Consider the following 21,779-nt stretch of genomic DNA (forward strand, 5'->3'; position numbering starts at 1 on the left):
GGTGATAATGCGGGTGCGATGAGAGCTGAGCTCCGATTAGAGATGACGCGGGGATAAGAGACATCACGTGCAGACCATTAATGGACGCGTCCAGACGCGGGCTCAACTTCCACCATTAATTTGAGGACCAAGTGAAAGAAACTCGCTGGTGTGACTACCGACTGCTAAAGCTTTGATTTTTTCGATTGTTTTCTCTCGTTTTGCTGCTTTGTTGACGTTTATTTCTGGGTCTTTCTTTCGTCGATTGATTTAACACATTTGCGACAGTTGCCTTTGAAAGAAAATCAGCCTCGCGAGTATGGCGCGTACCCCCCAAGTCCGCCCAACATCCCCTCGCCCACTGCCAGGGTCGCCCCCTGACAAGGAGAATCTGGCAAATCTGTCCAGCAACAAACGTCAAAGTCAGAGTCAAAATATGTCTTCCATGAGGAACGGCGCGAAAAGGCAACGCCTTGCCGACAGATCCTCTAATGTTGAAGCTGGAACCCAGCTCACGCAGGCCCAGCGGAGAGCCAGCACGAAATACTACGACCCAGATCAGGATCCAGGCGAAAGAAGATGGGTGCGCAAGGAATTGAGAGAGCTTCACAGAGATTTGAATGGTAATACCCCGCCGCTGCTTACATTGCGCCTATGTTGATGATGATCGCGCAGATTCTAGGAATGAATATCTACAGCCAGGAAATTCCGGTCTCTACGACACTTTCGTCAAAGCGAATGAGTTATTTCAAAACGTTAAACAAACTTCGGACGCAACGATCGACTCTCGGCTTCTGGTCACCGCGGCGGATTTGTCATACAAAAAGACTGCCACGTTGGCACTGGGCGACACCAGCGCGGGAATCGATGTTGATGAGTTCGTATCGAAGTGTATCTCGTTCATGCGCGCCGGTCCTGAAGACCCGAATGCTTCCGTTATCACTAGCACACAAGGCCGCCGTGCTCTGCGAAGAACCCAGGCAGACTTGGACAGTGACGATGAGGATGGAAACGGGATGAACTGGGGTTGGCTTGGACGTGCTGCTTGTTTCCGTCATAGTTCTCGGCCCGCGGTGTCCGGATTCCTCCTTGGCCCGCTCTCTGTACAGAAGCGTACCCGCCAGATCGCACAGCGACGAGCGCGAGAACCCATCGACCCGTCACAGGCGGTTCGGCCGCAAGAGCTCCGAGAGGAAGACCTGGACAAGCGCGAAACAACTAATCTCACTGCTATGTGCACCAGCATAAACAAGCTGTTGGGCAAAACGCAATATCAGGGCGAAAAGCTTGCTGAACAAGCCTTGCAGGCCCTCGAAAATCCATCGCGCGAGGAAGCGTTGGAAGTAATGGCCAAGTATAACATTGCTGAAGACGCCGGTGTGCCATTGGCAAAGTTCTGCATCAATCCGAGATCTTTCGGACAGTCGGTGGAAAACCTGTTCTATCTCAGTTTCCTAGTCAGAGATGGCACTGTCGGTATCTCAACCGATGACTCCGGCCTGCCCACATTACGTATGTCCCCGATCATCTTTGTCTTAGATTGGACGCTGGCTCTCTAACATTGAATACTAGATCCGACTAAGCCCATGGCCCCCGCTGAAGCTCAACAACGAGGTGCCCAAAAGCACCAGTCCGTGTTCAGTCTTGATTTCGATATGTGGCGGGACATGGTTGAAGCGTACAACATTGATAGCTGCATAATACCTCATCGCGAGGAGGAGGAGAACGATACGGCACAAGGATGGTATAGCTAGCGTCGCAGATGCTTGTTCCACTCTAACTTCCCGGTGCAAAGGCGTTTAACGCGGTACGGTCAAGGACATGATATACCCCTTTTGTTGGAATTAATTTCGCTTCACAGTTCTTCTTGCAATTTAGCTATTCTTTTATCCTTCTTATGTTCATAATTTATCGTTATCCGAGTGCATATACTATTTTCGTCGCCCGTTAAGCCCCACTACTCCACCATGTGTCCCAGCCGTCCCCGGAAGTGTCACAAGCCATTGACGTCAGCAAATCAGCGAATTACCAACACCTCAGGGTCCAGCCTCGCAGTCGGGAAATTGTCTTCTTCTAGAACACGTCCTATTGTTAATAAGCAAACTTGCACAACGGCTGTCATCCAATGTCTGCCAGTCAACATCCGAGCCGAGACTACCTGTGATTATTGCGACTTGGCCTCGAGTCAGGTATAAAATCCAAGCCCCTGTCAAAAACATCGCATTCGATCTGCCCGTCCACCTACCGCCTGAGCTGTACTACTGGTAGTAGAGAGCGAGACACACAATGGCGCCTCAACTATTTCCCTCGAACCCGGACGAGGTTATGGTCATCCGAAATGTCACTTCAAATATCATAACCATGAGTCTACCCTTTGCGCGATTTGGGCGCTTCAAATTCGGCGGACGAGGGACTCTTGGTTAGTTAAAGAAGTTCCTCTTAGCTCAAATCTTAACTCAACTAACGCAATAAACAGTCCGACTGTCCTCCGGCTCCATCGCGGTCTTCTCCCCCGTCAACCTCACACCCGCAGTCCAAGAAACAATATCCGGTCTCGGCGGTCGCGTCAAGTACATCGCAGCCCTAGACCTCGAACACCACATCCACCTCACGACATGGAAGAACGCCTTCCCGGATGCCGAGATCATCGCCCCCGAGGGCCTCTGGGAAAAGCGCCAATCCGTGCCTGAGTACAAGGATACACCGATCAAGCATATCCTGCGTCAGTCCAACTACAACAAGGAGCACGGGTGGCCTATATCTGAGGATTTCAACAAGGAATTTGAGATTGAGTATGTCCACGGCCATGGGTCGAAGGAAGTTGTTTTCCTGCATAAGCCCTCGTGCACACTCATTGAGGCGGACTTGATGTTCAACTTGCCGGCGCGCGAGCAGTACTCGAAGACTGGGGAGAGTGCTACCTCTGGGATTCTGACGAAGCTTATAAAGCCGCTACTGTCGACTGCTCAGCCGGCGACATGGCAGAAGAGGTTTGCGTGGTATGTGCTCGCAAAGGATAGAACCGCATTCGTAGAGAGTATGAAGAGGATCGATAAATGGGAGTTTAATCGATTGATTCCGTGCCATGGAGACGTCATTGAGAGCGGTGCAAAAGGTGTATTTCGGACGGTGTTTGAGTGGTTCCTGTGAGTTTCATTTGGGGGTTGTTCTGTAGCATGAGGGAGCGGTAGTGGGACGGTGTTTGAGTGGTTTTTGTGGGCTTGACTTGGGGGAGTTCTGTGGCATGAGGGAGTGGTAATGGGACGGTAATGTCGATGCGATGTACTATAATCTGAAACTGGCCTAGGGCTGTTACCCTGAGTTCTTTCATTGTTTGCAGCGCTGAAGATCGAATTTCTAATATCAATTTCAGATTTCCATGTTGATACTTCGTTCCCCGTCTGTGGTCAATTGTTTGTACCGATTAGCCATTCATCTTGCGAACTTGAAAATGAGGCTATACAGGACGAAAAGGGTAACCCACATGGCAACCATCAGCACTAGGCGAAAGACGGCCTAGCGCAGATGCTCCGGGGCCTGAGGACTCTGGACTCTGGAGCTCCAAGCTCAGCTTTCAACGAAGTGATGACGACGTTGACGATGCATCCAACCGCAGTCGGCGTCCCGATCACAAGACTCGTAACACGGCCAGAACACCCCAGAAACCTTGACTCGAGGACAAATGAAGCGAGATGGCTCGATCCTTACTGGCGATGCCGCCATTTCCTCCAGAAAACAAGACTGCAAGCCCGCTTGGGTGACGTATCACCAGGCAGAACAATTGACCACACCATCTGCCTCGTCAATCAGTTTCCCAACCCGGGCTGGTGAGTTTTGGCTGGACATGTTACTCGAAGCGTTGAGCAGAGCTGGCAAGGCGCAGACACCAATCGGCTGCAGGTAGAACGACGTCATGGCCTCGTCTTGATCACGGGCGCACAGCAACGAAGTCGAGAGACTGAAGTAAGGGACACTGGACGGTGAAGAGGTGTTCTGGGCTGGTCCGTGTTGAGCCCGGGGTATTATCTTGGTATATAAGTCGGCTCTGGTCTCCGTCTTTTGTTGTTTCTTCTGAGCTCCAGAAATTAAGCTTCTGTCTAGCACTGTCAGCCCTGCGCTTGGATCTACTAACTACACCCACCTACTCCAAATAATCCACCCCACTATCGTCCATCATGCCTGTCGTCTCGCGTGTGGTGTCGATTGTCCTTCGCATCGCTGAGATTGCTTTTGCTGCGGTATGGCTTCCTGTCTTAAAGACTTTATCCACAAAATAGCCAGACTAATTCTCCCAGGTCGTTGCCGGTATAATTGGTTGGTTCCTCAACCGATTCGGCGATCTCGAGGTGTGGCCAAAGGCTCGATGGATCTACACTGAGGTCATTGCTGGAATATCCATATTGTTCGGCCTCATATGGTTGATTCCCTTTTCTGCTGGCTTACTGTTGTGGCCATGTATGTACCAACCATGTCCATCTATCACCGATGCATTTACTAACCTCGCTGTAGTGGATCTGCTCATTTCATTTGCGTGGTTCGCGGCCTTCGGTGTCCTGGTCGACGCCAACGACAGACTCAACTGCGGCAGCATCTGGACTTGGGGCGTTATCACGGATAACACGTTCTGTGGGCGATGGAGGGCAGCGCAGGCATTTAGCTTCCTCTCTGCCATTGTTTGGATCGCCTCTGCGCTCGTGGTGAGTGGGCTGCGGAGACCGGACTTTGTGCCGCATACTAATGGCTATTTAGGGCATGTGGTTTACCTTCCGTGTGAGGCGACATACAACCGACACATAGTAAGCTGGCATTCCTATGAAAAATGATTGCGAAGTACTAACTGTATCGGCAGCGGCACTCGCTCTCGCGTTTAAATGAGATGAGACTTTGAGTCTGATGATGCGATGTCAACATGATTTGTATCCGGTCCTTTGAATGCCTATGAGAGGCTACAATTAGGGCTATAGCCCAATATCGCTCATTCATCATTTTATACTCTATACGCTGCTTGTTTCCCTCGATTACGACAACTTGATGATATCCACGAAGCAATCGACTTTGACTTGGAGCACTAATACCCGGATTATTTTGGAGCTGTCGGCCATCTCCTCATTTTCTTTTCACAATTATGTCAATTAACATAATCAATTTATAATCTATTATCGACGCATCATATAGTTCTGATGATTTTGTTGACATGGCCATGTAGACGATGACTAACGGTCTGGAGTGCAACCCAAGCCCAAGCGCAGCTTTTCTCCGAACATCCGACATCAATGAAGCGATAACAATGCCATCACGGTCAAGCTCCTCGTCCTTCGAGAGACTACCCCGGCATCCCGATGAATATTCATTAAATTCCCAAGATGATTCCGACAGTAGTCAAGCGGTAACAATAAGTCGGCGGGACAGCTTTGACCCCGCGCCAGCCGACCGTGAAGAGAGCACGAGCGAGCCTCTGCTCCCAACCTCGAATCCCCGTCCCATTGAGAAGCCAAAGCATTTCTCATGTACTATCGCCGGCATCCGGGATTGGATACATGGCCCATCGCCGCCACATGTGTACCGGATCAATCCATTGCTGGCTCGATGGCAGACCGCGCCCGGCCGTCTCATCGAGCGCTACTTTCGCAGCACGAGGTCAAGGTCCTGCCTTCTTCTCGCTACTCTACTGCTATGGGGAGTGCTGTTTATCTCTATCTTGCATGTGAGTGTTGCAGGTCAGGAGATCCCTGGCCAAGGTCGTCCAGTGAAGCTTTCTTGTTCAAGTAGACTTTGGTATGGTCCTCGCTCTAGATTAGGGACTTTAAGCTAACGTGTATCATAGGAGCAATTCTACCAACTGTGGGCTTGATGGGGACTTCTGTCGTCCATTTGAAGGGGAGACATTTGCCTTTCGGTGTCCTGCGAGCTGCTCAGGCTTCATAGTCCTCGAGCCATATTTTGTAGGCCCGCGGGAGATCAACTACCAGCATCTCGTCATTGGAGGCGCTACCGATGAAGATCAGCCTAACGCAGTATACCGAGGAGACTCCTCTATCTGTCAAGCTGCAATGCATGCCAGGCTTCTTGAAGACAGCAAGGGTGGCTGTGGCATCCTGCGTCGCACAGGCGAGCAGAAGAAGTTCCCGGCAGTCGATAGAAACGGCATCTCAAGCGTGGAATTTCCTTCTTACTTCCCTCTCTCGTTTACCTTCGACATTGGAGAGTCATCAGAAGATGGTGGCTTCACCTGCCAGGATCTCCGCTGGCCGCTCTTCACCTTCTCCGTCGTTGTATCGACGATACTCTCGTTGGTTGTTACATCTCCAGCAGCATTCTACGCTTCCATCTTCTTCATCGTTTACTTCCAGGTCGCCCTCTCCTCCGACCCTCCCTACTCTCCGGATTACTACGAAATCGTCTCAACCGGTCTCGGCCGCTTCCTCCCCTGTGCCTTCGTTGGCTTTGCGATCTACTATTTTTGCGTCCGCAAAACCCTAATCGACCTAACAGCACACTGGGACAAGACTGTGCTTTGGCTGGGCCCTTGCTGGGTCGGTGCCCTCAACACAGACACCTTTGACAAAATCCCCATTTCCCGCTTAACACCCCACGACATCCAGCAGCAGCCCGGCGCCATTCCGGCCTTGATCACCATCGTCGTCATCTTAGTGGCAATTGTCCTCACACAAGCTATCGCCTTCCGAAACGAAGGCCGCATGCCGAAGATGCTAGCGCTTTATGGTACATTTGTAGCGGGCATAATCGTCCTCCTTCTCGTTCCGAAGATGAACCTCCGCATCCACCACTATATCCTCGCTCTGCTCTTTCTCCCCGGTACAACACTCCAAACCCGCCCATCTCTACTGTATCAAGGCCTCTTGATTGGGTTATTCATCAACGGAATCGCGCGCTGGGGCTTCGACTCGATCCTCCAAACTTCCGCTTCTTTGCTTGACGGCGCACAACTAGGCTCCATAGTCCCCCACATCACGCCAGATATAATCACCATCCCGTCTTCGGATACAATCTCCTTCGCATTCAGCTCCCTCGCATTTCTTCCCTCCGAAATCAACGGTCTCAGCGTGCTCGTCAACGACGTCGAGCGCTTCCATGCGTTCCGAGGCGATGGTGTAGCGGACGCGAAGATTCCAGATTGGAATTGGACGAGAGTTGTAACCGGGGATCCGGAGTACTTCCGGTTTGGATACATGGTTGAGAACGCTCTCGGTGGATTCTGGTATCAGGACTTCACGACGCCTATTGTTTGGGATGAAAGTGGGAAGTGGAATATTTCGATGCCTACGTCCGCTTCCGGGGGTGATAAGAAGGATGCTTCAGATTGATTTTGGGTGTTATATTGAGGATATGGATTGGACATCTACAGGATGATATTTGTGTCCTAGCTTTTTGGTGCTTTTCTAGGAAATTGTAGCATAGCCAATTCGGACCTATTAGAGAAAGGGCATACGGTCAATTAGGTAATTAATACACAAGGTCATTTCGTAGATAGTAGTACCAGTCTATAGCAGAAAGAAAACACCAATAACGCCAGGGTCCAAGCAGACCGTTCATAGATGATCCAAGAATCTCATCCAGATCTGGCGTTCTCAGAAAGCCAGGTCCATATGTGCATACCGAAGAGTACAATAAAAACGACAGAGAACGAAACCTAGACGTAAATATGCCATGCCAGACGGTCCGGATCCAAATGCCAACATTAGGTGAGTAGATGTATGTGGATAGCATGAATATAGATGATTCGAGGCCCTGCAAATTTATATCCTCTTCTCTTTCTCTTTCTGTTCCTTCTTTTCCTTCTTCTCTTCCTTCACGTAGTTCGTCGAGCATTTGACCTGTTTGATTTCCTGTTTCCCACCGTCGGAAATAACCATGGCTGTTAACTTGCCGCCCTTCACGCAGCCGGAATCTAGGCCCTTGGTGAACTCCTCTATCGACAAGCCTGCTTTGGAGTTGTGCCCGTAGATCACTGTCATGACGCCGTTCTTGGTCTGCATCGAGAGGGATTGTTGTTTGTTGAAGAGCTGAAATCGTAGATGTTAGTTTGTTCCTGCAGTTTGAAAGGATATGAGAGGGTAAATACGTACCTTCGTCCACTTCGCTCCCTTATCATCCGAGCCACTAGGCATATGCGTTGGTAAATCAACCGTCTTCATATTCATCACGCTGTACGGATCCTGTTGATCCAGATCGACGCCGGGGATGAGACCGCCATGGACGACAACGACCTGCCCCATGTTCGCGACGGGACCGACATTCAATACGACAGGGCATGCATCCAACCAGTCTGCTTGCTCGGCGGACAGCGCGCGGGCGAGCTCGCGGGATTTGGCGGATTCCGGGTGCGCGATGTCCCATGTATCGTCGGTGATGTTCGCTTCCAGCATATCGTGGCGGAGGACAAGGACGCGGTCTTCGTGGTTGCCGCGGACACAGGAGGCGTTGTATCCCCGGGCGATATCGACGACGCCCAGGCTATCGGGGCCCTTTTCGATGAGGTCGCCAGTGAAGATCAGATGGTCGCGATTTTTATCGAAGGAGACTTTGTCGAGGAGTTTTTCCACTATCCGTTCCCATTGCCATTAGCATTACCCCGTGAAAGTCATTGAGAATTACGGAATGGAATACGCACACTCCTCCTTACACCCATGCACATCCCCCACAACCACCAACCGCCGTAAACTATCCCTCGAGTCCTGACTCTTCGCCTCCTTCCCCGGCAACAACGCCTTATCCAGATCCTTCAACTGAATCATATCCTCCAACTGCGGCACGGCGTTCGCGCCAAACCACCCCCCAACCCTCCCCTTCTGCTTCGGATCCAGCGACGTCAAAAGCGCCGAGTTCTCCTTCAACCGCGGAAATAGAATGAACTGCCACCCCAGTATACAAGCCGCCAGCAGAGCAAGGTAGACAAGCACGTATCGTCTGAACCGCGGCGCCGCAACGATCGACAGCACCATCTGCACCCATTTCGGGGCGTCGGCGCGGTCCGAGGCGGACGAGGGCGAGAGGTGGCTGTATTTCGCGCCGCTGGATTGCCACTCGTTGCGCACGTAGTCGATTAGGGGCCGCGCGAACCGCGATAGTCGTGATGGTGGTGAGGATGTGTGGGTGTGGTATAGGCCGTCGTCGGAGATGTCGTCGGAGAAATCGAGGGTCTCGCGGTCGCGCGAGCGCTCGATGTCGGCCATCTGGGGTTGGTTGGGCTGGGTGCGAGGCCGGGATTGAGTTTAGGGGTTCCGTGGGTGAAGGTGTGAGACTGGGCGGTTAGGAGGCTGGAGGGCCCATGGGCTGTCGAAAGGGTGTTTTCAATTGATTGCGATGGAGATGGGAGTTGATGTCTGCGGCAAAGTGTCGTGTGCCTGGTTTTGCAGATGCAACGATCCATCAGCCCTGCACAGCCTTGACTCTTGGCCTCGGTTGGGGTCCAAGAACCTCGTTCAATCAGGTTGCTTTAATTTCAATACTAAAATTATGGAGTTGTACGAACATGGTTCGTTGATGCGCTTGGAAATTGTCCCTTACTTTTAGGGTCTTCTGTTGACTATTTAGGCATTTAGGTGCTTATTGTACACATTGTAGATAATGGCCTTAGCCGCCCAAGATCTATCTATCTTCATCACCCCTTTTCTAGAGGGTCCAATCATCGGAATTGCTCGTAGTACGCCATCTCCTTCTGGCGCTGGTTTACCTTCTGAATAATCTCCTCGCTGTAGAGTTCCTCGACCTTCTTCCCACCAAGGAGAACCTCCTTCTCATGGCGAGTGGCTTCCTCCTTCGTCATAAGCACCAGATCCTCTGGCTTAAACGGAACGCAGATCTGCCCTTCTTTCGCCCACAGAGGATCCGGTTGGAACCCGTTGGCAGGTCGCTGCCAAAGAGTGAGTGCTAGCCGGCTGGGGAGCCCAGTGACGACACTCTTGCCGCGCCAGATCTCGTCAACGAGGTAGATGATATCGTCTCTGCTCATCGGTAGACGCAGCCCAAGAGGCTGAGCACCAGACTCACTTTCCGCCCGAGTGAGACGTTCAACAGATACGAGTAGCTGCGCGTGGATGGTGTCGTAGAGCTTGTCTTTGCCCTTACCACCCATACTGTAGTCTGTTGGGTATCCAGAGACCTCGCAAATGACGTGGTTCGCAAGGGTGTATCCAAATACAGCAGGCATTGTCCCAAGCACGGGAAGGATTCGAGAGCGGAAGTCCGGGAGAACTGAGAGCTCGTCTACTTGGCCCTTAGCGAACTCCTCCTCCGCAAGGGGCAGAAGAGTTGCCTTGCCGGGGCCAGGCTTTTCTGTAGAGAACACAACTGGGATGCCGCCGGTCACTCCCAACAGCTTGAGCCGTCTCCGTGTACTCCGTGATAGTCGGTCGTCTGAACTAACTGAGATATCTGTGATCATAACACGAGTGGGATCTGATTTGCAGCCTGCCCCCATTGAGGAGATCACCGGGATAGAGTGCGTGTGACAGTAGTGTAGCAGTTCGACCTTCGATTGGATGTTGTCGATACAATCAAGAACATAGACAGGCTTCTGTCCCTTGTCAGCATCGTCCAGCGACCATGATGCCAGTAAGTCATCGGCTACAGAGCCGCCGAAGAGCTCGTTGCGGCAATCGAATCGCACCCACGGTACAATCTGCTGCAGCCTCCTGCGGATACAGTGTACCTTGGGCGTTCCGACATCCGCTAACGTGGCCAGGGCATGTCGGTTTAGAGAAGAAAGCGTGACTTGGTCGAAGTCAATCAGTCGAATCTTGGATACACCCGACCGAGCCAGCGAAGCAACAGCATGCGACCCGACACCTCCGCACCCAACAACAATAATGAACGCATCGCGGAGCTTTGCGAGCCCTTCGTCCTTTAGGAATACACGGTTGCGGGCGAGCTGTTCGAGGATAAGTTCTGTCGGTGAAAGCACCTTTAGCCTGTGCGCTCACCAACAGACTTAGTGTAGCCTCTTACCTTCATCGTAGTCTCCCTCTTGCGCCCTCCGCGCAAGAGCTGCACCACGCTCATCTTCCTTGCTCCAGCCTGGCACCGAAGTTGCGACGCCATATTCATTTAGGCTCTCCGCGTGGTGTCTCTCATCAATCGCTGGTATAGACGCCTTCAACTTTTTCACGGCTTCCCGTCTTCGAAATTTCTGGAGACCAAGGATTGCGCCTGCGACAGCCGCTCCGGATAGCACCGCGGTCGCAGCGAGCTGCGCCTGATGGGAACCGTTTTGCCGTTGGATCCAGGACGCCATCTTGTATTTGTATAAAGTGTTTTATGTCCTATTGAGGGCCGTTGCGCGGAGGGGTCGTCAATCAGTTCATATGCTATGAAAGTTTAGTGAGAATTGCATTCCTCGAATAGCATGTATAGATGCAGCCTCATCGCAAGTACAATCAAGAGCTGGAGAAGAAGCTTACCATCATACAACTCAAGCCATCAAATATCGTGCAGTCATGAAACCGTCAACTTGATCCATTGCTCTTCAAAGCTCCACAAAGCGTGATGACATAGTTGGTCACGTGAGTCACTCTATTTATGCCGCGCTGCCGATCTTGAGGTTCTTCTCACCATGTATCAAAGGTACGCTATATCAAAACACTTCTCTCTCGGCTTCTTGCTCTAGTGTGGACGCCTCTATCTAACATTTAATGAACTAGGTTCGAATCGGACCTGCGCTACGATCCCAATGACGATACAACATCACACTAGAGCTTCTCATGACACCTTAGATCGGACAAAACCGACGAATTGATATCATCCTTCGTGCGCGACATGCAACCGAATGGAAGATGAGATTCGCTCAAGCGTGCGTGATTGAGATTGAACAGAGATCTAAGGGATTGGCTGCTGGTTCCTCGACCTTACCCGTATTACACGACGCCATAAATGAGTCGCGTTGCGTTTATTCAATCTCCTGGACGACGTACACGAACACCTATCCGAGACCAAAATACCTTCTTGTTTGTTTGACTAGGTATTACTCTGGATATTCTACCGATTTTCCCAATGCATCCTTGACCCGAAACATGCATGTCAACCCGAACTGTGTTTATAGACCGACTTCAATGAATGATGTGTCCACTTTGCAGTTTCCTCCCTCCCTTCTCATTCTTTTTTTTTTTTTTTGACCGACGCTGCCCGGTGATGAGTACATTGTACCAAAAGCCAAAGTTGTATGATAACCGGCTCTAAGCTTTCTCGCAAAGCACATCAGCCTGGATATCGATGAGAACCTGAGAGCTAATCTGAGGGCAGCTGGAAGGTCGAGCTTTACTACACAATTGATATAGTCAACACTAGACTGATAGTGTATAGAAATGCATAATAACTTGTCTTGGGCGCCACATGCGACAGACGCGGTTGTAAAGACGATGGGGAAGTCTGTCCTGGGGAATATGTTTTGATAACGAACTTCCCACACTTTGCGATCCAAGGGTCCTGCTACCTACGACTTTTGCGAAAGTCCCTTGACTAGGGTCATGGGCTTGCGTAAATCATGCATTTCACACGTCGAGCCATCTGAACGCCGGATGAGTTACGGTAGTATCGGTCCTCGATCGTCAACCAAGGTTGGTGCCTAGCTACTTTCCAGCCACTGACACGAGGTTACAGGAACAGGTCAAGTTTCTGAGCCGGTTGTATGTTCCTGGATATGCGCCGCAAGGGAGTTATCCAGATCCCTGGATAGAAGGGAAGTGCCCCTCATCCTCCAGGCTGTCGCATATTTCCATCAGATCTATCAATCCAAGTCCACGCAGACGCAGTGGATGGCGCCAGGCTATGACGCGGCGTGCGCAGGGCTAATCGCGGAAGTCTCTCTTAACGCTCGTTCAGTCAAGGTGGAGTGGGCGTGCAGCTGTAATTCGTCATGGTCTAGATTGTCAAGATTTCGGTGGGCCTGTAACGATCGATGATCTCTGCCGGAATGCCAGCCTACCAGGGCTGACGTGAAGGCCGGATGCGGCGATGACAGCACGATGGCGGGCACGAGGTGACGAGATACAACATCGTTCTTCGAATACCGTGGAGAATTCCGATTATCGAAGATAGCCTGCCTGCCTTAGTGTATCTGTCGTGATGGGGCTGTTTGGCCCGTTGCGGACATGAACATGAATCTGCGACTTGCGAGTGACACCCGCGATGAGCACCGGATGTCACAGTCAGCATGATATAAAACACCTTAGGCCCCTGAATCTCACTGTAGCCTGCAAACAATCCAGCGAGAGTCCGTTGTATAAGAGCGGCCACCGGGATTATCGGGATTAGAATTTGAGGGCTAAGCATTGCAGCTGCAGCTTCCACGCGGCGGGCGCCACTTAGTCTTTAAGTCCGCCGCTTCTTGCCTGTTCATTACGACAGCACCGGCCCACGTCAGGCCTGCCCAATTTCTCACCTTTACTTTCGATATTTCTCTTTTTTCCTTTCCTGCTGCAAGTCGGCAAGGTCCTCTTAGCAGTGTGGCCTCCTGTTGCTGGTCAATTGGTCTTCGAATCCGATTAAAGCTGAGCCTGAGATTTCCCACCGCGTTAGATACACGGAACTTCTGTCCGAGTCAATTGTCGCTTTGCGCCTCTTCGTCCCACCACTTTCTCGAATCAAACAGACATGTACGGTCACCGAGAGGCCAGTCGGTGAAAGCAACTCGACCGATTTACAATCTGACTGGATTGATCGCCGTGCGAGAAAACGGCTGCTGATCGGAGCCGCGGAAAAGCTGGCTGGAACGCAATAATTCCGCGTAGAAACTGCTGCCTTCACGGAACCGCTGTCGCAACTCTGCAGCGATGCTCACGTTTCGAAAGGCGCTCATTGTAGCTGCCGTCTTCATCACCCTTATTCTCTTCCTCCGGTCGTCGCATCCTTCCTCCGAGTCGGCAGTAGCCGCGTCCCCGGAGACGGTTGCTTATGAGATCAGTCAAGCAACAAAAGAAAAAGCGCCAACCCAGAGTGCAGACTCGACGCAACAACAGCCGATGAAGGAGCCTCCACCGCCGCCTGCTGCTCCCTTGCGCGAACGTTTGCGCTATCATTTCCCATATAATCTCGAAGCCAAGTTCCCCGCATACATCTGGCAAACATGGAAGTATACTCCGGCTTCTGTGTGGTTCAGTCCGGATTTACGACAACCGGAGGCAAGTTGGACTGAGATGAACCCCAGTTTCGTTCACCAAGTTGTACCGGACGATACCCTTCATCATCTCATCAAGTACCTATACGGTTCAATTCCCGAGGTGCTCGAGGCGTTCAACTCATTGCCGATTCCTGTACTGAAAGCCGACTTTTTCAGGTACCTGATTCTTCTTGCGCGTGGCGGAGTCTACAGCGACATTGACACCACCGCGTTGAAACCGGTGGTGGACTGGCTCCCCGACAGTGTTGACCTGTCCACGGTTGGCTTCGTTATCGGGATCGAGGCTGACCCTGACCGACCTGACTGGCATGACTGGTATTCTCGCAGAATCCAGTTCTGCCAATGGACCATTCAGTCCAAACCGGGCCATCCTATTCTGCTGGACATTGTGACATACATCACTGAAGAAACTCTCCGGATGAAGAAGGCAGGTATACTCAAGAAGGGAAAGATGGACAAGACCATTGTTGAGTTCACGGGACCAGCAGCTTGGACTGATGCAGTTTTCCGATATTTCAATGACCCCGAATACTTCTATGTCGAGCCTGGAACCACCCGCAATATCACATGGGAAGATTTCACCAACCAAATTGAATATCAGAAGGTTGGCGACGTGGTGGTCTTACCAATCACCAGCTTTAGCCCCGGTGTGCAGCAAATGGGTGCTCAGGGAATTGATGATCCTATGGCATTCGTCAAACATGATTTCGAAGGTAGGCCGCCCATCACTGTTATTCGTCGACGGTCCAGCTAACAGTTCAACTAGGAACATGGAAAACTGATCCCTCGCTCTGATGATATCACATGCCTTCCCTTAAGAATGATTGAGCTGACCTATGCGGTTAAGTGGACAAATCATGGTACCGCGCCATCATCTTTCGAGAACGAGTGCGAAGATGGTGTACTGCAGCTATAGAGCCATTGAAGGCTCCTATTGATTACCACGTTGCTCTCCGCGCTCACCACGGTTGAAGCACACACCACCTCTTTTACAAGTCTTGGTTCCGGAGAACTCCCTGAGGGATTTTGATGCGCACACCTTGGCGATGTCTATAGCCTTCGAAACAGGTTTTGAAGTTCGGCAATTCTTAACGTCGTCCTTCACCTGATGAGATACGGGTTCGCGAAAGTCATTGGCACTGGCTGGTCTGTCGTGCCCGCAATATGCGCTGCGTCTCCGTTAACGATGCATATGTAGGTGTATACGTATTGTTTCTTTTCTTGCGTGTCTCTAAATAATCGATAGAAGATTTAATATCATAATGGCTAATGAAGCTCACTTTCATACCGTACCACCTTTCCGATCTGGTACCACCTACGCCTATTTGTCCTTTTAAGCTCATCCAGATGCTTTAGCGGATTCCATTTCGCGGCCAAAAGGAAGCAACGCAAGCACTCTCGTGAACTGCACTCCCAACGTGACGGGGCCTTATCGTGCTTCCGAAATCCTTGATCCATGTTCAACGTCACTTGTAACAGAAACGAGGAAGCCGCGGATGCGGGCACCCGTGTATGACCTCGCGGTTGAAAAATGCCTACACCCCCGCGACCCCCATCGAGTCCTCAGGCTCCTCGACGGTCATATTTCGAATCCAGATCAGCCCAGCGTCCAGAAAGACTCACGACCCAACATGGCTCTACAATCAAGGCAGCAACCTGTCCCGGCCACTGCATCGACTGATCTCTTGGACATTCCCCTGGACTTTCTTGCCCAAGCCCACTTTCTCCAGATCTATACTCAGCTGTGCCTCTGTTATTCAGTGGCGAATCCTGCCTTACATCCCGCAATTCTCAGCACGCTGCAAAAAGGCCTCGAACGCCTTTCGTGGGGCTTTCCATGGATAGCCGGTCAGGTTGTCAAAGAAGGCGCCAACGGAGAAAGCACGGGCGTCTACAAGCTAAAATCGCTTGAGCAGATGGTGTCGCTGAACGTCAAGGACCTCAGCAATGACCGCTCGTTCTCCAGCATGGATACCCTCAGGAAAACGAACTTTCCCCATGAAAATGCTAGACGAGAACATCCTCGCCCCGCGCCGGACTATACCAGGATTTCCCGACGAGGCTGGTCTGCAGAATACGCCGGCCTTACTCGTCCAGGCAACTTTCATCCCCGGCGGCCTGCTGCTCACCGTTGCCAGCCACCATGCGGCGATGGATATGACTGGGCAAGGACTCCTCATGAGCTTCCTTTCCAAGGCATGTCACGGTGAACTTTTTGCTCCCCAAGAGCTCATGATTGGGAACCTCGCTCGTCACAATCTCATCCCTTTCTTAGACGATGCGTATCATCCTGACCCCGAAGCCTCCATTCTTCATTTCAAGGCTCAACCAAGCCCGAAACTCACATCCACGCCTTCCAGCCCAACAGAGGCAGAACTCGATATGAACAATGAGAAGCTCAACCAAGCACCACCGCCCTGCTCTTGGTCCCATTTCACCTTCCGTCCATCCTCCTTGCAAGCTCTCAAATTCATCGCCACGGCAACCAAGCCCTCATCAACCCGGTTTATATCCACAGACGACGCCCTCTGCGCCCTCATCTGGCAAGCCATCTCCCGCGCCCGCCTCGCACGCCTCTCACCAACGACAGAGTCAACGCTCGGCCGCGCCATCGATCTCCGTCCACACATAGACACCATCCCAAACACGTATCTCGGCCTAACGCAGAACATGGTCTTGAGTAACCTTACCCTGGAATCCATCACGACTTCCACCCTAGGCGCGATCTCCGCCAATCTCCGTTCAATACTCACCCGGGGAACCTCAAACATCCTATACAATACCTCCGCCCTAGCAACTGTCGTCACCCGCGCAACGAACAAGACAGAGGCCTTCGCCCACGAGTTCCTCGATTACAACAAGGACATTGCGATTAGCTCCTGGAAGGAGGTGAACTGCTCTCAGCTGGATTTCAACCTTGGCTTGGGCTTTCCCGAGGCTGTGCGCAGGCCCTCCTTCACGCCTTTGGAGGGTGTGGTCTTTTTCCTACCGAAAGCGCTTGATGAAGAGGTGGGCGTTGCTATCTGCCTTCAGGATGAGGATATGGCTAGGCTGAAGGGCGATGGAAAGTTTATGAAGTATGCAACCTTTGTTGGGTAGGTTGGTTTGCCTCTCTCTGAGGATGCCACCTGCCAAGCTTCCGGACAGGGACTGTTTATCGAGGGGGGAGTATAGAGCAAAGTGTTTATATGGCAATCTATCATTATATACGTACAAGTTAACCGGATACTTTCTGTATCACTAGTTTGGAAGTAACCTAGTTGCATAGGCAGTTAGGAAACTCGGCCCACACATTGTCGGCCCGCATTCCTTCCTTGTCATTCCATCTCTATAGGCAGTTTAAACGCATGAATGGGCTCAGGTAGCATCTCGTTTAGTGCGTACTCTAGGTAGGTCAATAGCTATCTCCTCCATGTAATAGTCCAATTGAAAGTAAAGTACATGAAATCAAGTCATCGGCACGTACGGCCAGTAGAGCAGCCAGCTACATAACTCTGACATACTTAGTGGTAGTGATATATATACTAGCATTAGATGATGAGTAGATCGTGGAAGCTTCCAAAAGACGCTTCCTTATGATGCGCGTCTGCCCAAACACCGGTTGAAAGGGAATTGCCAAATGCCAGCACTTGAGATTAGGGAGCAAGAAGTGAAGTTCGGCCATCATCATAAGAATAAAGATGTACAAATGGCCCCGTAGTTTCTCTTTGTGAGGGTAGCACTTGAAAGGTGAGATATTGTCTTTGACCAGGACTCGGAGAGGGTTGGTGACATGCGCGGAGAGAAACCCAATAAGGACTAGTAGTATGCCCAAACTTGAGGAATAATCATTAATAAGGAAAGACAAGTGTGACGGGCGTGACCCGCGAGCGGTTCTCGGCCTGGTATCAGTAAAGACATCAGATAGGTAAGATGATCAATTAAGCGTCTTATCCAGGCGAGTGAGCAGGCCGCTGGTATTGGATTTAAGGCAGGGCGATCGGCGCTACTGTGCATTTTAGACATGCGACAGGTATAGTAGCTGCTTTATGCTCTGAGGTCTGAAACGGGCTGAGCCTCCTCGGTTAAAACCTGTAGGGGTCCGCATGATTCGGTTTTCAGAGGTGTGATGTCATTCTGCAATGTTGAATGCGCGCATAACTAGGACTGGCAAGCAAGCTGTTCTTGGCCGTCCTAGAAGTCGCTGAAGAGTGTCTCATATTTGGACCGCATGTCCTCGGTATATATGGCTTGAGTCTTCGGATCAGGATCAGGGTATTCTTCAAAATTTCCTGTATCCGCGGGATGGTCGACACGAGGAATGATAGGCCCTTTGATACGACGGTAAAAAAGATCATCCCAGTTGATGTCCGCAAAGAATGGATGAGTTCGTACCCTTGCCGAGCCGCCTGATATATGCCCGAGGCGTTCGGCTGGATTCGTCTTGCATAGCAAGGAAATGATATTTTGCGCAGCCGGCGACATGTTTTGGGGATAACGTATGCGACCATCAACGATTTGCTCGTAAATTCGCATCGGGTTTTGGTCCCAGAAAGGAGGTTGACCAACAAGGAATTCATATATTAGAATCCCAAGAGCCCACCAATCGACCGCAAGGCCATGTCCACTATTGTGTATCACTTCTGGGGCTAGGTACTCCGGAGTACCGCAGAGTGTATATGTTTCGCGGTCTCCGATCTGCTTTGCGAAACCAAAATCAACCAGTTTGATGTGGCCCTCCGCGTCAATTAGGATATTCTCCGGCTTCAGATCGCGGTAGACAACACCCTCAGCATCATGGAGGAACTCGATTGTCATTGTAATTTCGGCCGCATAGAATCTCGAGGTGTTCTCGTTGAACCGCCGCGCACGGCGCAAATAACTGAATATCTCACCCCCGGGACAGTAGTCCAGCTTGGAAGATGTCAGTCAACGGTCAATGACGACAAACGTGGTGGCTAAGGTCGTACCAGCATATATAGACTTTGGTTGTCAGAGAAGGAAGTAATTAGATTCGTGATAAATGGGTGGCCAGATACATCCGCTAGAGTCCTTCGTTCGTTGCGGACATGCTCGACTTGCTTCAGTTTGATCACTGTACATGGAGACCCGGCATATTAGCCAAGACCGTAGTTATGAAATGGGGTTGAACTGTCCGTACCGTCGGCCTTTCTCAGGATCTTTAGCGCATAGACCTTGTCCGGTTTCGCTTTGTCGTCGCGTAATCTCGCCAACCATACTCGGGCAAATGTACCTGTTAAGACGAATACCAACATTAGATTCCAGCCACAATATATCCAAACGTTCTGGTACTGACCGGTACCGAGAGTCTTCATCAATACGAAATCCCTGACGCTCAACTGCCGGGCAGAGAACCCCAGCTGTTTCTCTTCTGGCCGCTGGGTGATGACGAAAGGGTTCGGGTGCCGCTGTGTCGGCGGTCGGACAGAAGCTACGGTGCGCTTTTCCCTTTCATAAATCTCATCGGCGTTTCGGCTCCCGGTATGAGAGGCCGAAGAGCCCTGCACACCACTAGGTGGCGAAGGGCCGACGGTTCCTGAAGCCATTGGGATGGCTCGAGATCATGTCTCGGAGGATGGTGGGGGAAGGAGGAGCGATGCGCGAGAAGGTGAGCAACAAGATGGCAATTGGGCCAGTGGCAGGTTCATCTATTAAGACGCAGGAACAGTAGAGAAGAGCTCGACGACCAGCATTAGAAGTCCAAAGCGATAAGAGACAAAGAAAAAAACGTTTATTTGCTACGGCGGGATAAAAGAGGTTTTTTGCTGGCGCGCTAGGTACGGAGACTCTGACGTTACCGGCTGGCGGGGCAGTCCATACAAAACTACTCCTGCCAAAACAAAGTATGCAGCCATCACAAGACCCAGCTAGAGGCAATGTAAGCTATCAGCTCCAGTTCTCGTGATAATCACAGGTTCAACCTGATCGTATTTGTAGTCTGAAACACATAAATGCATGTACGGAGTACTAGTACAGATACCCGCCTCGGGGACAGAGGCTCGAGTATGTGAGGAAGTGTGTGGACGAGGCCCAGTCGCGATCTAGGTAGATCGTCATTGGATTCGTTCTGGGGTGTCCTGTAGGTCCGTCATCGCCAAGATGTCTATACAAGTAGGAAGAAGCGTCGATATATGAAGGGACGATGCGGAGACCAAGGGCGTCAATCAAACGGAAATGCAGTTAGTTGTAGAACTCGATTATCGCTCAGTTCGAGCTCTTCGAGTTTAGAATAAGGCCAACGATCAATCTGCGTAAATTAGTGAGACGGTTCGATAGTTCATACGGAGGGAGCCACGCGTACCCATAGAGTCCAAGAACTTCACCAAAAATCAGAATGAGAATCATGCCGACGTAGACCCTAGATTGTTGCATGTAGGCGCGGACTCCCTGTGCCGGCTTTTAGATACCGTGTTCCGAGGCCGTAGCCATTCAATGTGCACTTACAGCATCTCCAACAATTCCAATTGTATATCCCGCAGCTACTCCCGCGAGACCGACCGACAGTCCAGACGCAAGATGCATGCATCCTCTTCACGCACCGTTAGCCAAAAACAAATAAAGATCGCTCTAAGCCGGGAGACGTACGCATATAAGCTCAAGGAAGAATCGCCCTCTGACGGCGGAGGAACGTCACCCTGGATGAGGACAGCAATAACTAGACCGTAGACGGCGATGATACCGGACATAACGACGGGAATCAAGGACTATTGTTAGGGACGGTCAGCGCAAGGCCTAACAAGCGGTTCGTTATCGCAAGTGAGTATATCCCACCTTCATAATCAGGTCAGGTCTGAACGTTCCCACACCGGCAATTCCAATTCCAGCCTTCGCCGTTCCGTATGCCGCTCCGGCCGCTGTATCAGTAAGCTTCCGCCGTCTTGCAGTATGCTGCGGGATTGTAAAACGTACATCCGAAGATCATCTATCCAAGCTTCGTTAGTCTATGGGTTGCGGACTCGGTGGGATACGGGACACTCACAGCCGCGGCAATTCCTGCCTATTTCCAGGTTGAATGTCAGCGTTGGCGACCCAGAGCTTAGCTCAAGTGCATCGGACAACTCACGAAAGACAGGAACGGGGCGAACTTGGGTGTCAACTCGCTCTCCGTCATGATGCTATCTTGATGGGAGAAGATAGTTCAGAAAAGGAACAGGAAGTAAGAAAGATATGAAGTAGAAGACGATGCAGGAGTTTCGACGTAGTCTGCGCGGTATAGTTAGCCAGAGCTGGTCCCGGGCACGAGAGAAGGGGAGCAAGTTGCTTGCGTGGGCCGCCGTAGAGAGCGGACAGCCACTTCGCCCATCTGGGTTAAGCCTGACATGTGCCTGTTCGACCCAACAACTGACCTTCATTTCCACCCCCGTGCTCTCTTTTCTTCACGCACGGCATTCACGACCACCAATCAATATTCCCTCGAAGGCCACCTCGTCTCCTTCGCTTGTCGTCTTTGTCTGGTTCTCGCTCTCCAGACTCGATTGCCCGACCGGCCAATCCATACTGAGGGAAGGATGCTGAGGTTATGAACGGCATAGGCACTGGTCTGCCATTGCGCTCAAGGCTCCTACTGGATTCACGTTAGACTTTACCACGCGCTGTCGCTATTTGCATATCGAGGCATGAACTATCACTGAAGGACTATTCGTGTCTCGCGTTCTCCTTTTCAACC

General features: G+C 51.3%; 11 protein-coding genes across 11 annotated transcripts; 6 read left to right on the forward strand and 5 right to left on the reverse strand.

Annotated features, from left to right (window-relative positions):
* Nucleotides 1-141: 141 nt before the first annotated feature.
* BDW74DRAFT_26207 (non-structural maintenance of chromosomes element 4 family protein) lies at nucleotides 142-1,842 on the forward strand. The gene is made up of 3 exons (XM_073732347.1): nucleotides 142-602; nucleotides 655-1,491; nucleotides 1,552-1,842. The coding sequence occupies exons 1-3, from the start codon at nucleotides 299-301 to the stop codon at nucleotides 1,731-1,733; spliced, it is 1,323 nt and encodes a 440-aa protein (XP_073583263.1). The 5' UTR covers nucleotides 142-298; the 3' UTR covers nucleotides 1,734-1,842.
* Nucleotide 1,843: 1 nt separating this feature from the next.
* BDW74DRAFT_26208 (uncharacterized protein) lies at nucleotides 1,844-3,379 on the forward strand. The gene is made up of 2 exons (XM_073732348.1): nucleotides 1,844-2,398; nucleotides 2,456-3,379. Exons 1-2 carry the CDS (start codon nucleotides 2,266-2,268, stop codon nucleotides 3,127-3,129), a joined length of 807 nt encoding a protein of 268 aa, XP_073583264.1. The 5' UTR covers nucleotides 1,844-2,265; the 3' UTR covers nucleotides 3,130-3,379.
* A 143-nt stretch (nucleotides 3,380-3,522) lies between these two features.
* Nucleotides 3,523-5,146, forward strand: BDW74DRAFT_154088 (MARVEL domain-containing protein). The gene is made up of 5 exons (XM_073724620.1): nucleotides 3,523-4,217; nucleotides 4,275-4,434; nucleotides 4,489-4,676; nucleotides 4,729-4,775; nucleotides 4,829-5,146. The coding sequence occupies exons 1-5, from the start codon at nucleotides 4,155-4,157 to the stop codon at nucleotides 4,848-4,850; spliced, it is 480 nt and encodes a 159-aa protein (XP_073583265.1). The 5' UTR covers nucleotides 3,523-4,154; the 3' UTR covers nucleotides 4,851-5,146.
* A 120-nt stretch (nucleotides 5,147-5,266) lies between these two features.
* On the forward strand, nucleotides 5,267-7,304 carry BDW74DRAFT_178636 (LCCL domain-containing protein; the record flags this gene model as incomplete). Its single annotated transcript, XM_073729250.1, has 2 exons — nucleotides 5,267-5,754; nucleotides 5,804-7,304. 2 exons carry the CDS (start codon nucleotides 5,267-5,269, stop codon nucleotides 7,302-7,304), a joined length of 1,989 nt encoding a protein of 662 aa, XP_073583266.1.
* Nucleotides 7,305-7,417: 113 nt separating this feature from the next.
* Nucleotides 7,418-9,396, reverse strand: BDW74DRAFT_154091 (putative serine/threonine-protein phosphatase). The gene is made up of 3 exons (XM_073724621.1): nucleotides 8,612-9,396; nucleotides 8,067-8,542; nucleotides 7,418-8,003 (listed from the first exon to the last, which is right to left on the reverse strand). The coding sequence occupies exons 1-3, from the start codon at nucleotides 9,171-9,173 to the stop codon at nucleotides 7,737-7,739; spliced, it is 1,305 nt and encodes a 434-aa protein (XP_073583267.1). The 5' UTR covers nucleotides 9,174-9,396; the 3' UTR covers nucleotides 7,418-7,736.
* A 95-nt stretch (nucleotides 9,397-9,491) lies between these two features.
* BDW74DRAFT_154094 (tRNA threonylcarbamoyladenosine dehydratase) lies at nucleotides 9,492-11,434 on the reverse strand. Its single transcript, XM_073724622.1, has 3 exons — nucleotides 11,400-11,434; nucleotides 10,948-11,306; nucleotides 9,492-10,887 (listed from the first exon to the last, which is right to left on the reverse strand). The coding sequence occupies exons 2-3, from the start codon at nucleotides 11,231-11,233 to the stop codon at nucleotides 9,626-9,628; spliced, it is 1,548 nt and encodes a 515-aa protein (XP_073583268.1). The 5' UTR covers nucleotides 11,234-11,306; nucleotides 11,400-11,434; the 3' UTR covers nucleotides 9,492-9,625.
* A 656-nt stretch (nucleotides 11,435-12,090) lies between these two features.
* Nucleotides 12,091-13,280, reverse strand: BDW74DRAFT_154095 (uncharacterized protein). Its single transcript, XM_073724623.1, has one exon. It carries the CDS (start codon nucleotides 13,264-13,266, stop codon nucleotides 12,916-12,918), a length of 351 nt encoding a protein of 116 aa, XP_073583269.1. The 5' UTR covers nucleotides 13,267-13,280; the 3' UTR covers nucleotides 12,091-12,915.
* A 344-nt stretch (nucleotides 13,281-13,624) lies between these two features.
* BDW74DRAFT_26221 (glycosyltransferase family 32 protein) lies at nucleotides 13,625-15,403 on the forward strand. Its single transcript, XM_073732349.1, has 2 exons — nucleotides 13,625-14,826; nucleotides 14,880-15,403. Exons 1-2 carry the CDS (start codon nucleotides 13,767-13,769, stop codon nucleotides 14,906-14,908), a joined length of 1,089 nt encoding a protein of 362 aa, XP_073583270.1. The 5' UTR covers nucleotides 13,625-13,766; the 3' UTR covers nucleotides 14,909-15,403.
* Nucleotides 15,404-15,889: 486 nt separating this feature from the next.
* On the forward strand, nucleotides 15,890-17,410 carry BDW74DRAFT_154098 (transferase). Its single transcript, XM_073724624.1, has one exon. The coding sequence runs from the start codon at nucleotides 16,061-16,063 to the stop codon at nucleotides 17,210-17,212; it is 1,152 nt and encodes a 383-aa protein (XP_073583271.1). The 5' UTR covers nucleotides 15,890-16,060; the 3' UTR covers nucleotides 17,213-17,410.
* An 876-nt stretch (nucleotides 17,411-18,286) lies between these two features.
* On the reverse strand, nucleotides 18,287-19,659 carry BDW74DRAFT_168186 (cAMP-dependent protein kinase; the record flags this gene model as incomplete). Its single annotated transcript, XM_073726788.1, has 4 exons — nucleotides 18,287-19,006; nucleotides 19,063-19,187; nucleotides 19,254-19,346; nucleotides 19,410-19,659. The coding sequence occupies 4 exons, from the start codon at nucleotides 19,657-19,659 to the stop codon at nucleotides 18,287-18,289; spliced, it is 1,188 nt and encodes a 395-aa protein (XP_073583272.1).
* Nucleotides 19,660-19,843: 184 nt separating this feature from the next.
* Nucleotides 19,844-21,332, reverse strand: BDW74DRAFT_154106 (V-type proton ATPase proteolipid subunit). The gene is made up of 8 exons (XM_073724625.1): nucleotides 21,177-21,332; nucleotides 21,093-21,110; nucleotides 21,023-21,035; nucleotides 20,885-20,967; nucleotides 20,699-20,817; nucleotides 20,558-20,642; nucleotides 20,415-20,500; nucleotides 19,844-20,360 (listed from the first exon to the last, which is right to left on the reverse strand). The coding sequence occupies exons 1-8, from the start codon at nucleotides 21,222-21,224 to the stop codon at nucleotides 20,318-20,320; spliced, it is 495 nt and encodes a 164-aa protein (XP_073583273.1). The 5' UTR covers nucleotides 21,225-21,332; the 3' UTR covers nucleotides 19,844-20,317.
* Between the last annotated feature and the right edge of the window lie 447 nt (nucleotides 21,333-21,779).

Source organism: Aspergillus multicolor (assembly GCF_047715735.1).
Source record: "Aspergillus multicolor strain CBS 133.54 unplaced genomic scaffold BDW74scaffold_14, whole genome shotgun sequence".
In the NCBI taxonomy this organism is placed as follows: Eukaryota; Fungi; Ascomycota; class Eurotiomycetes; order Eurotiales; family Aspergillaceae; genus Aspergillus; species Aspergillus multicolor.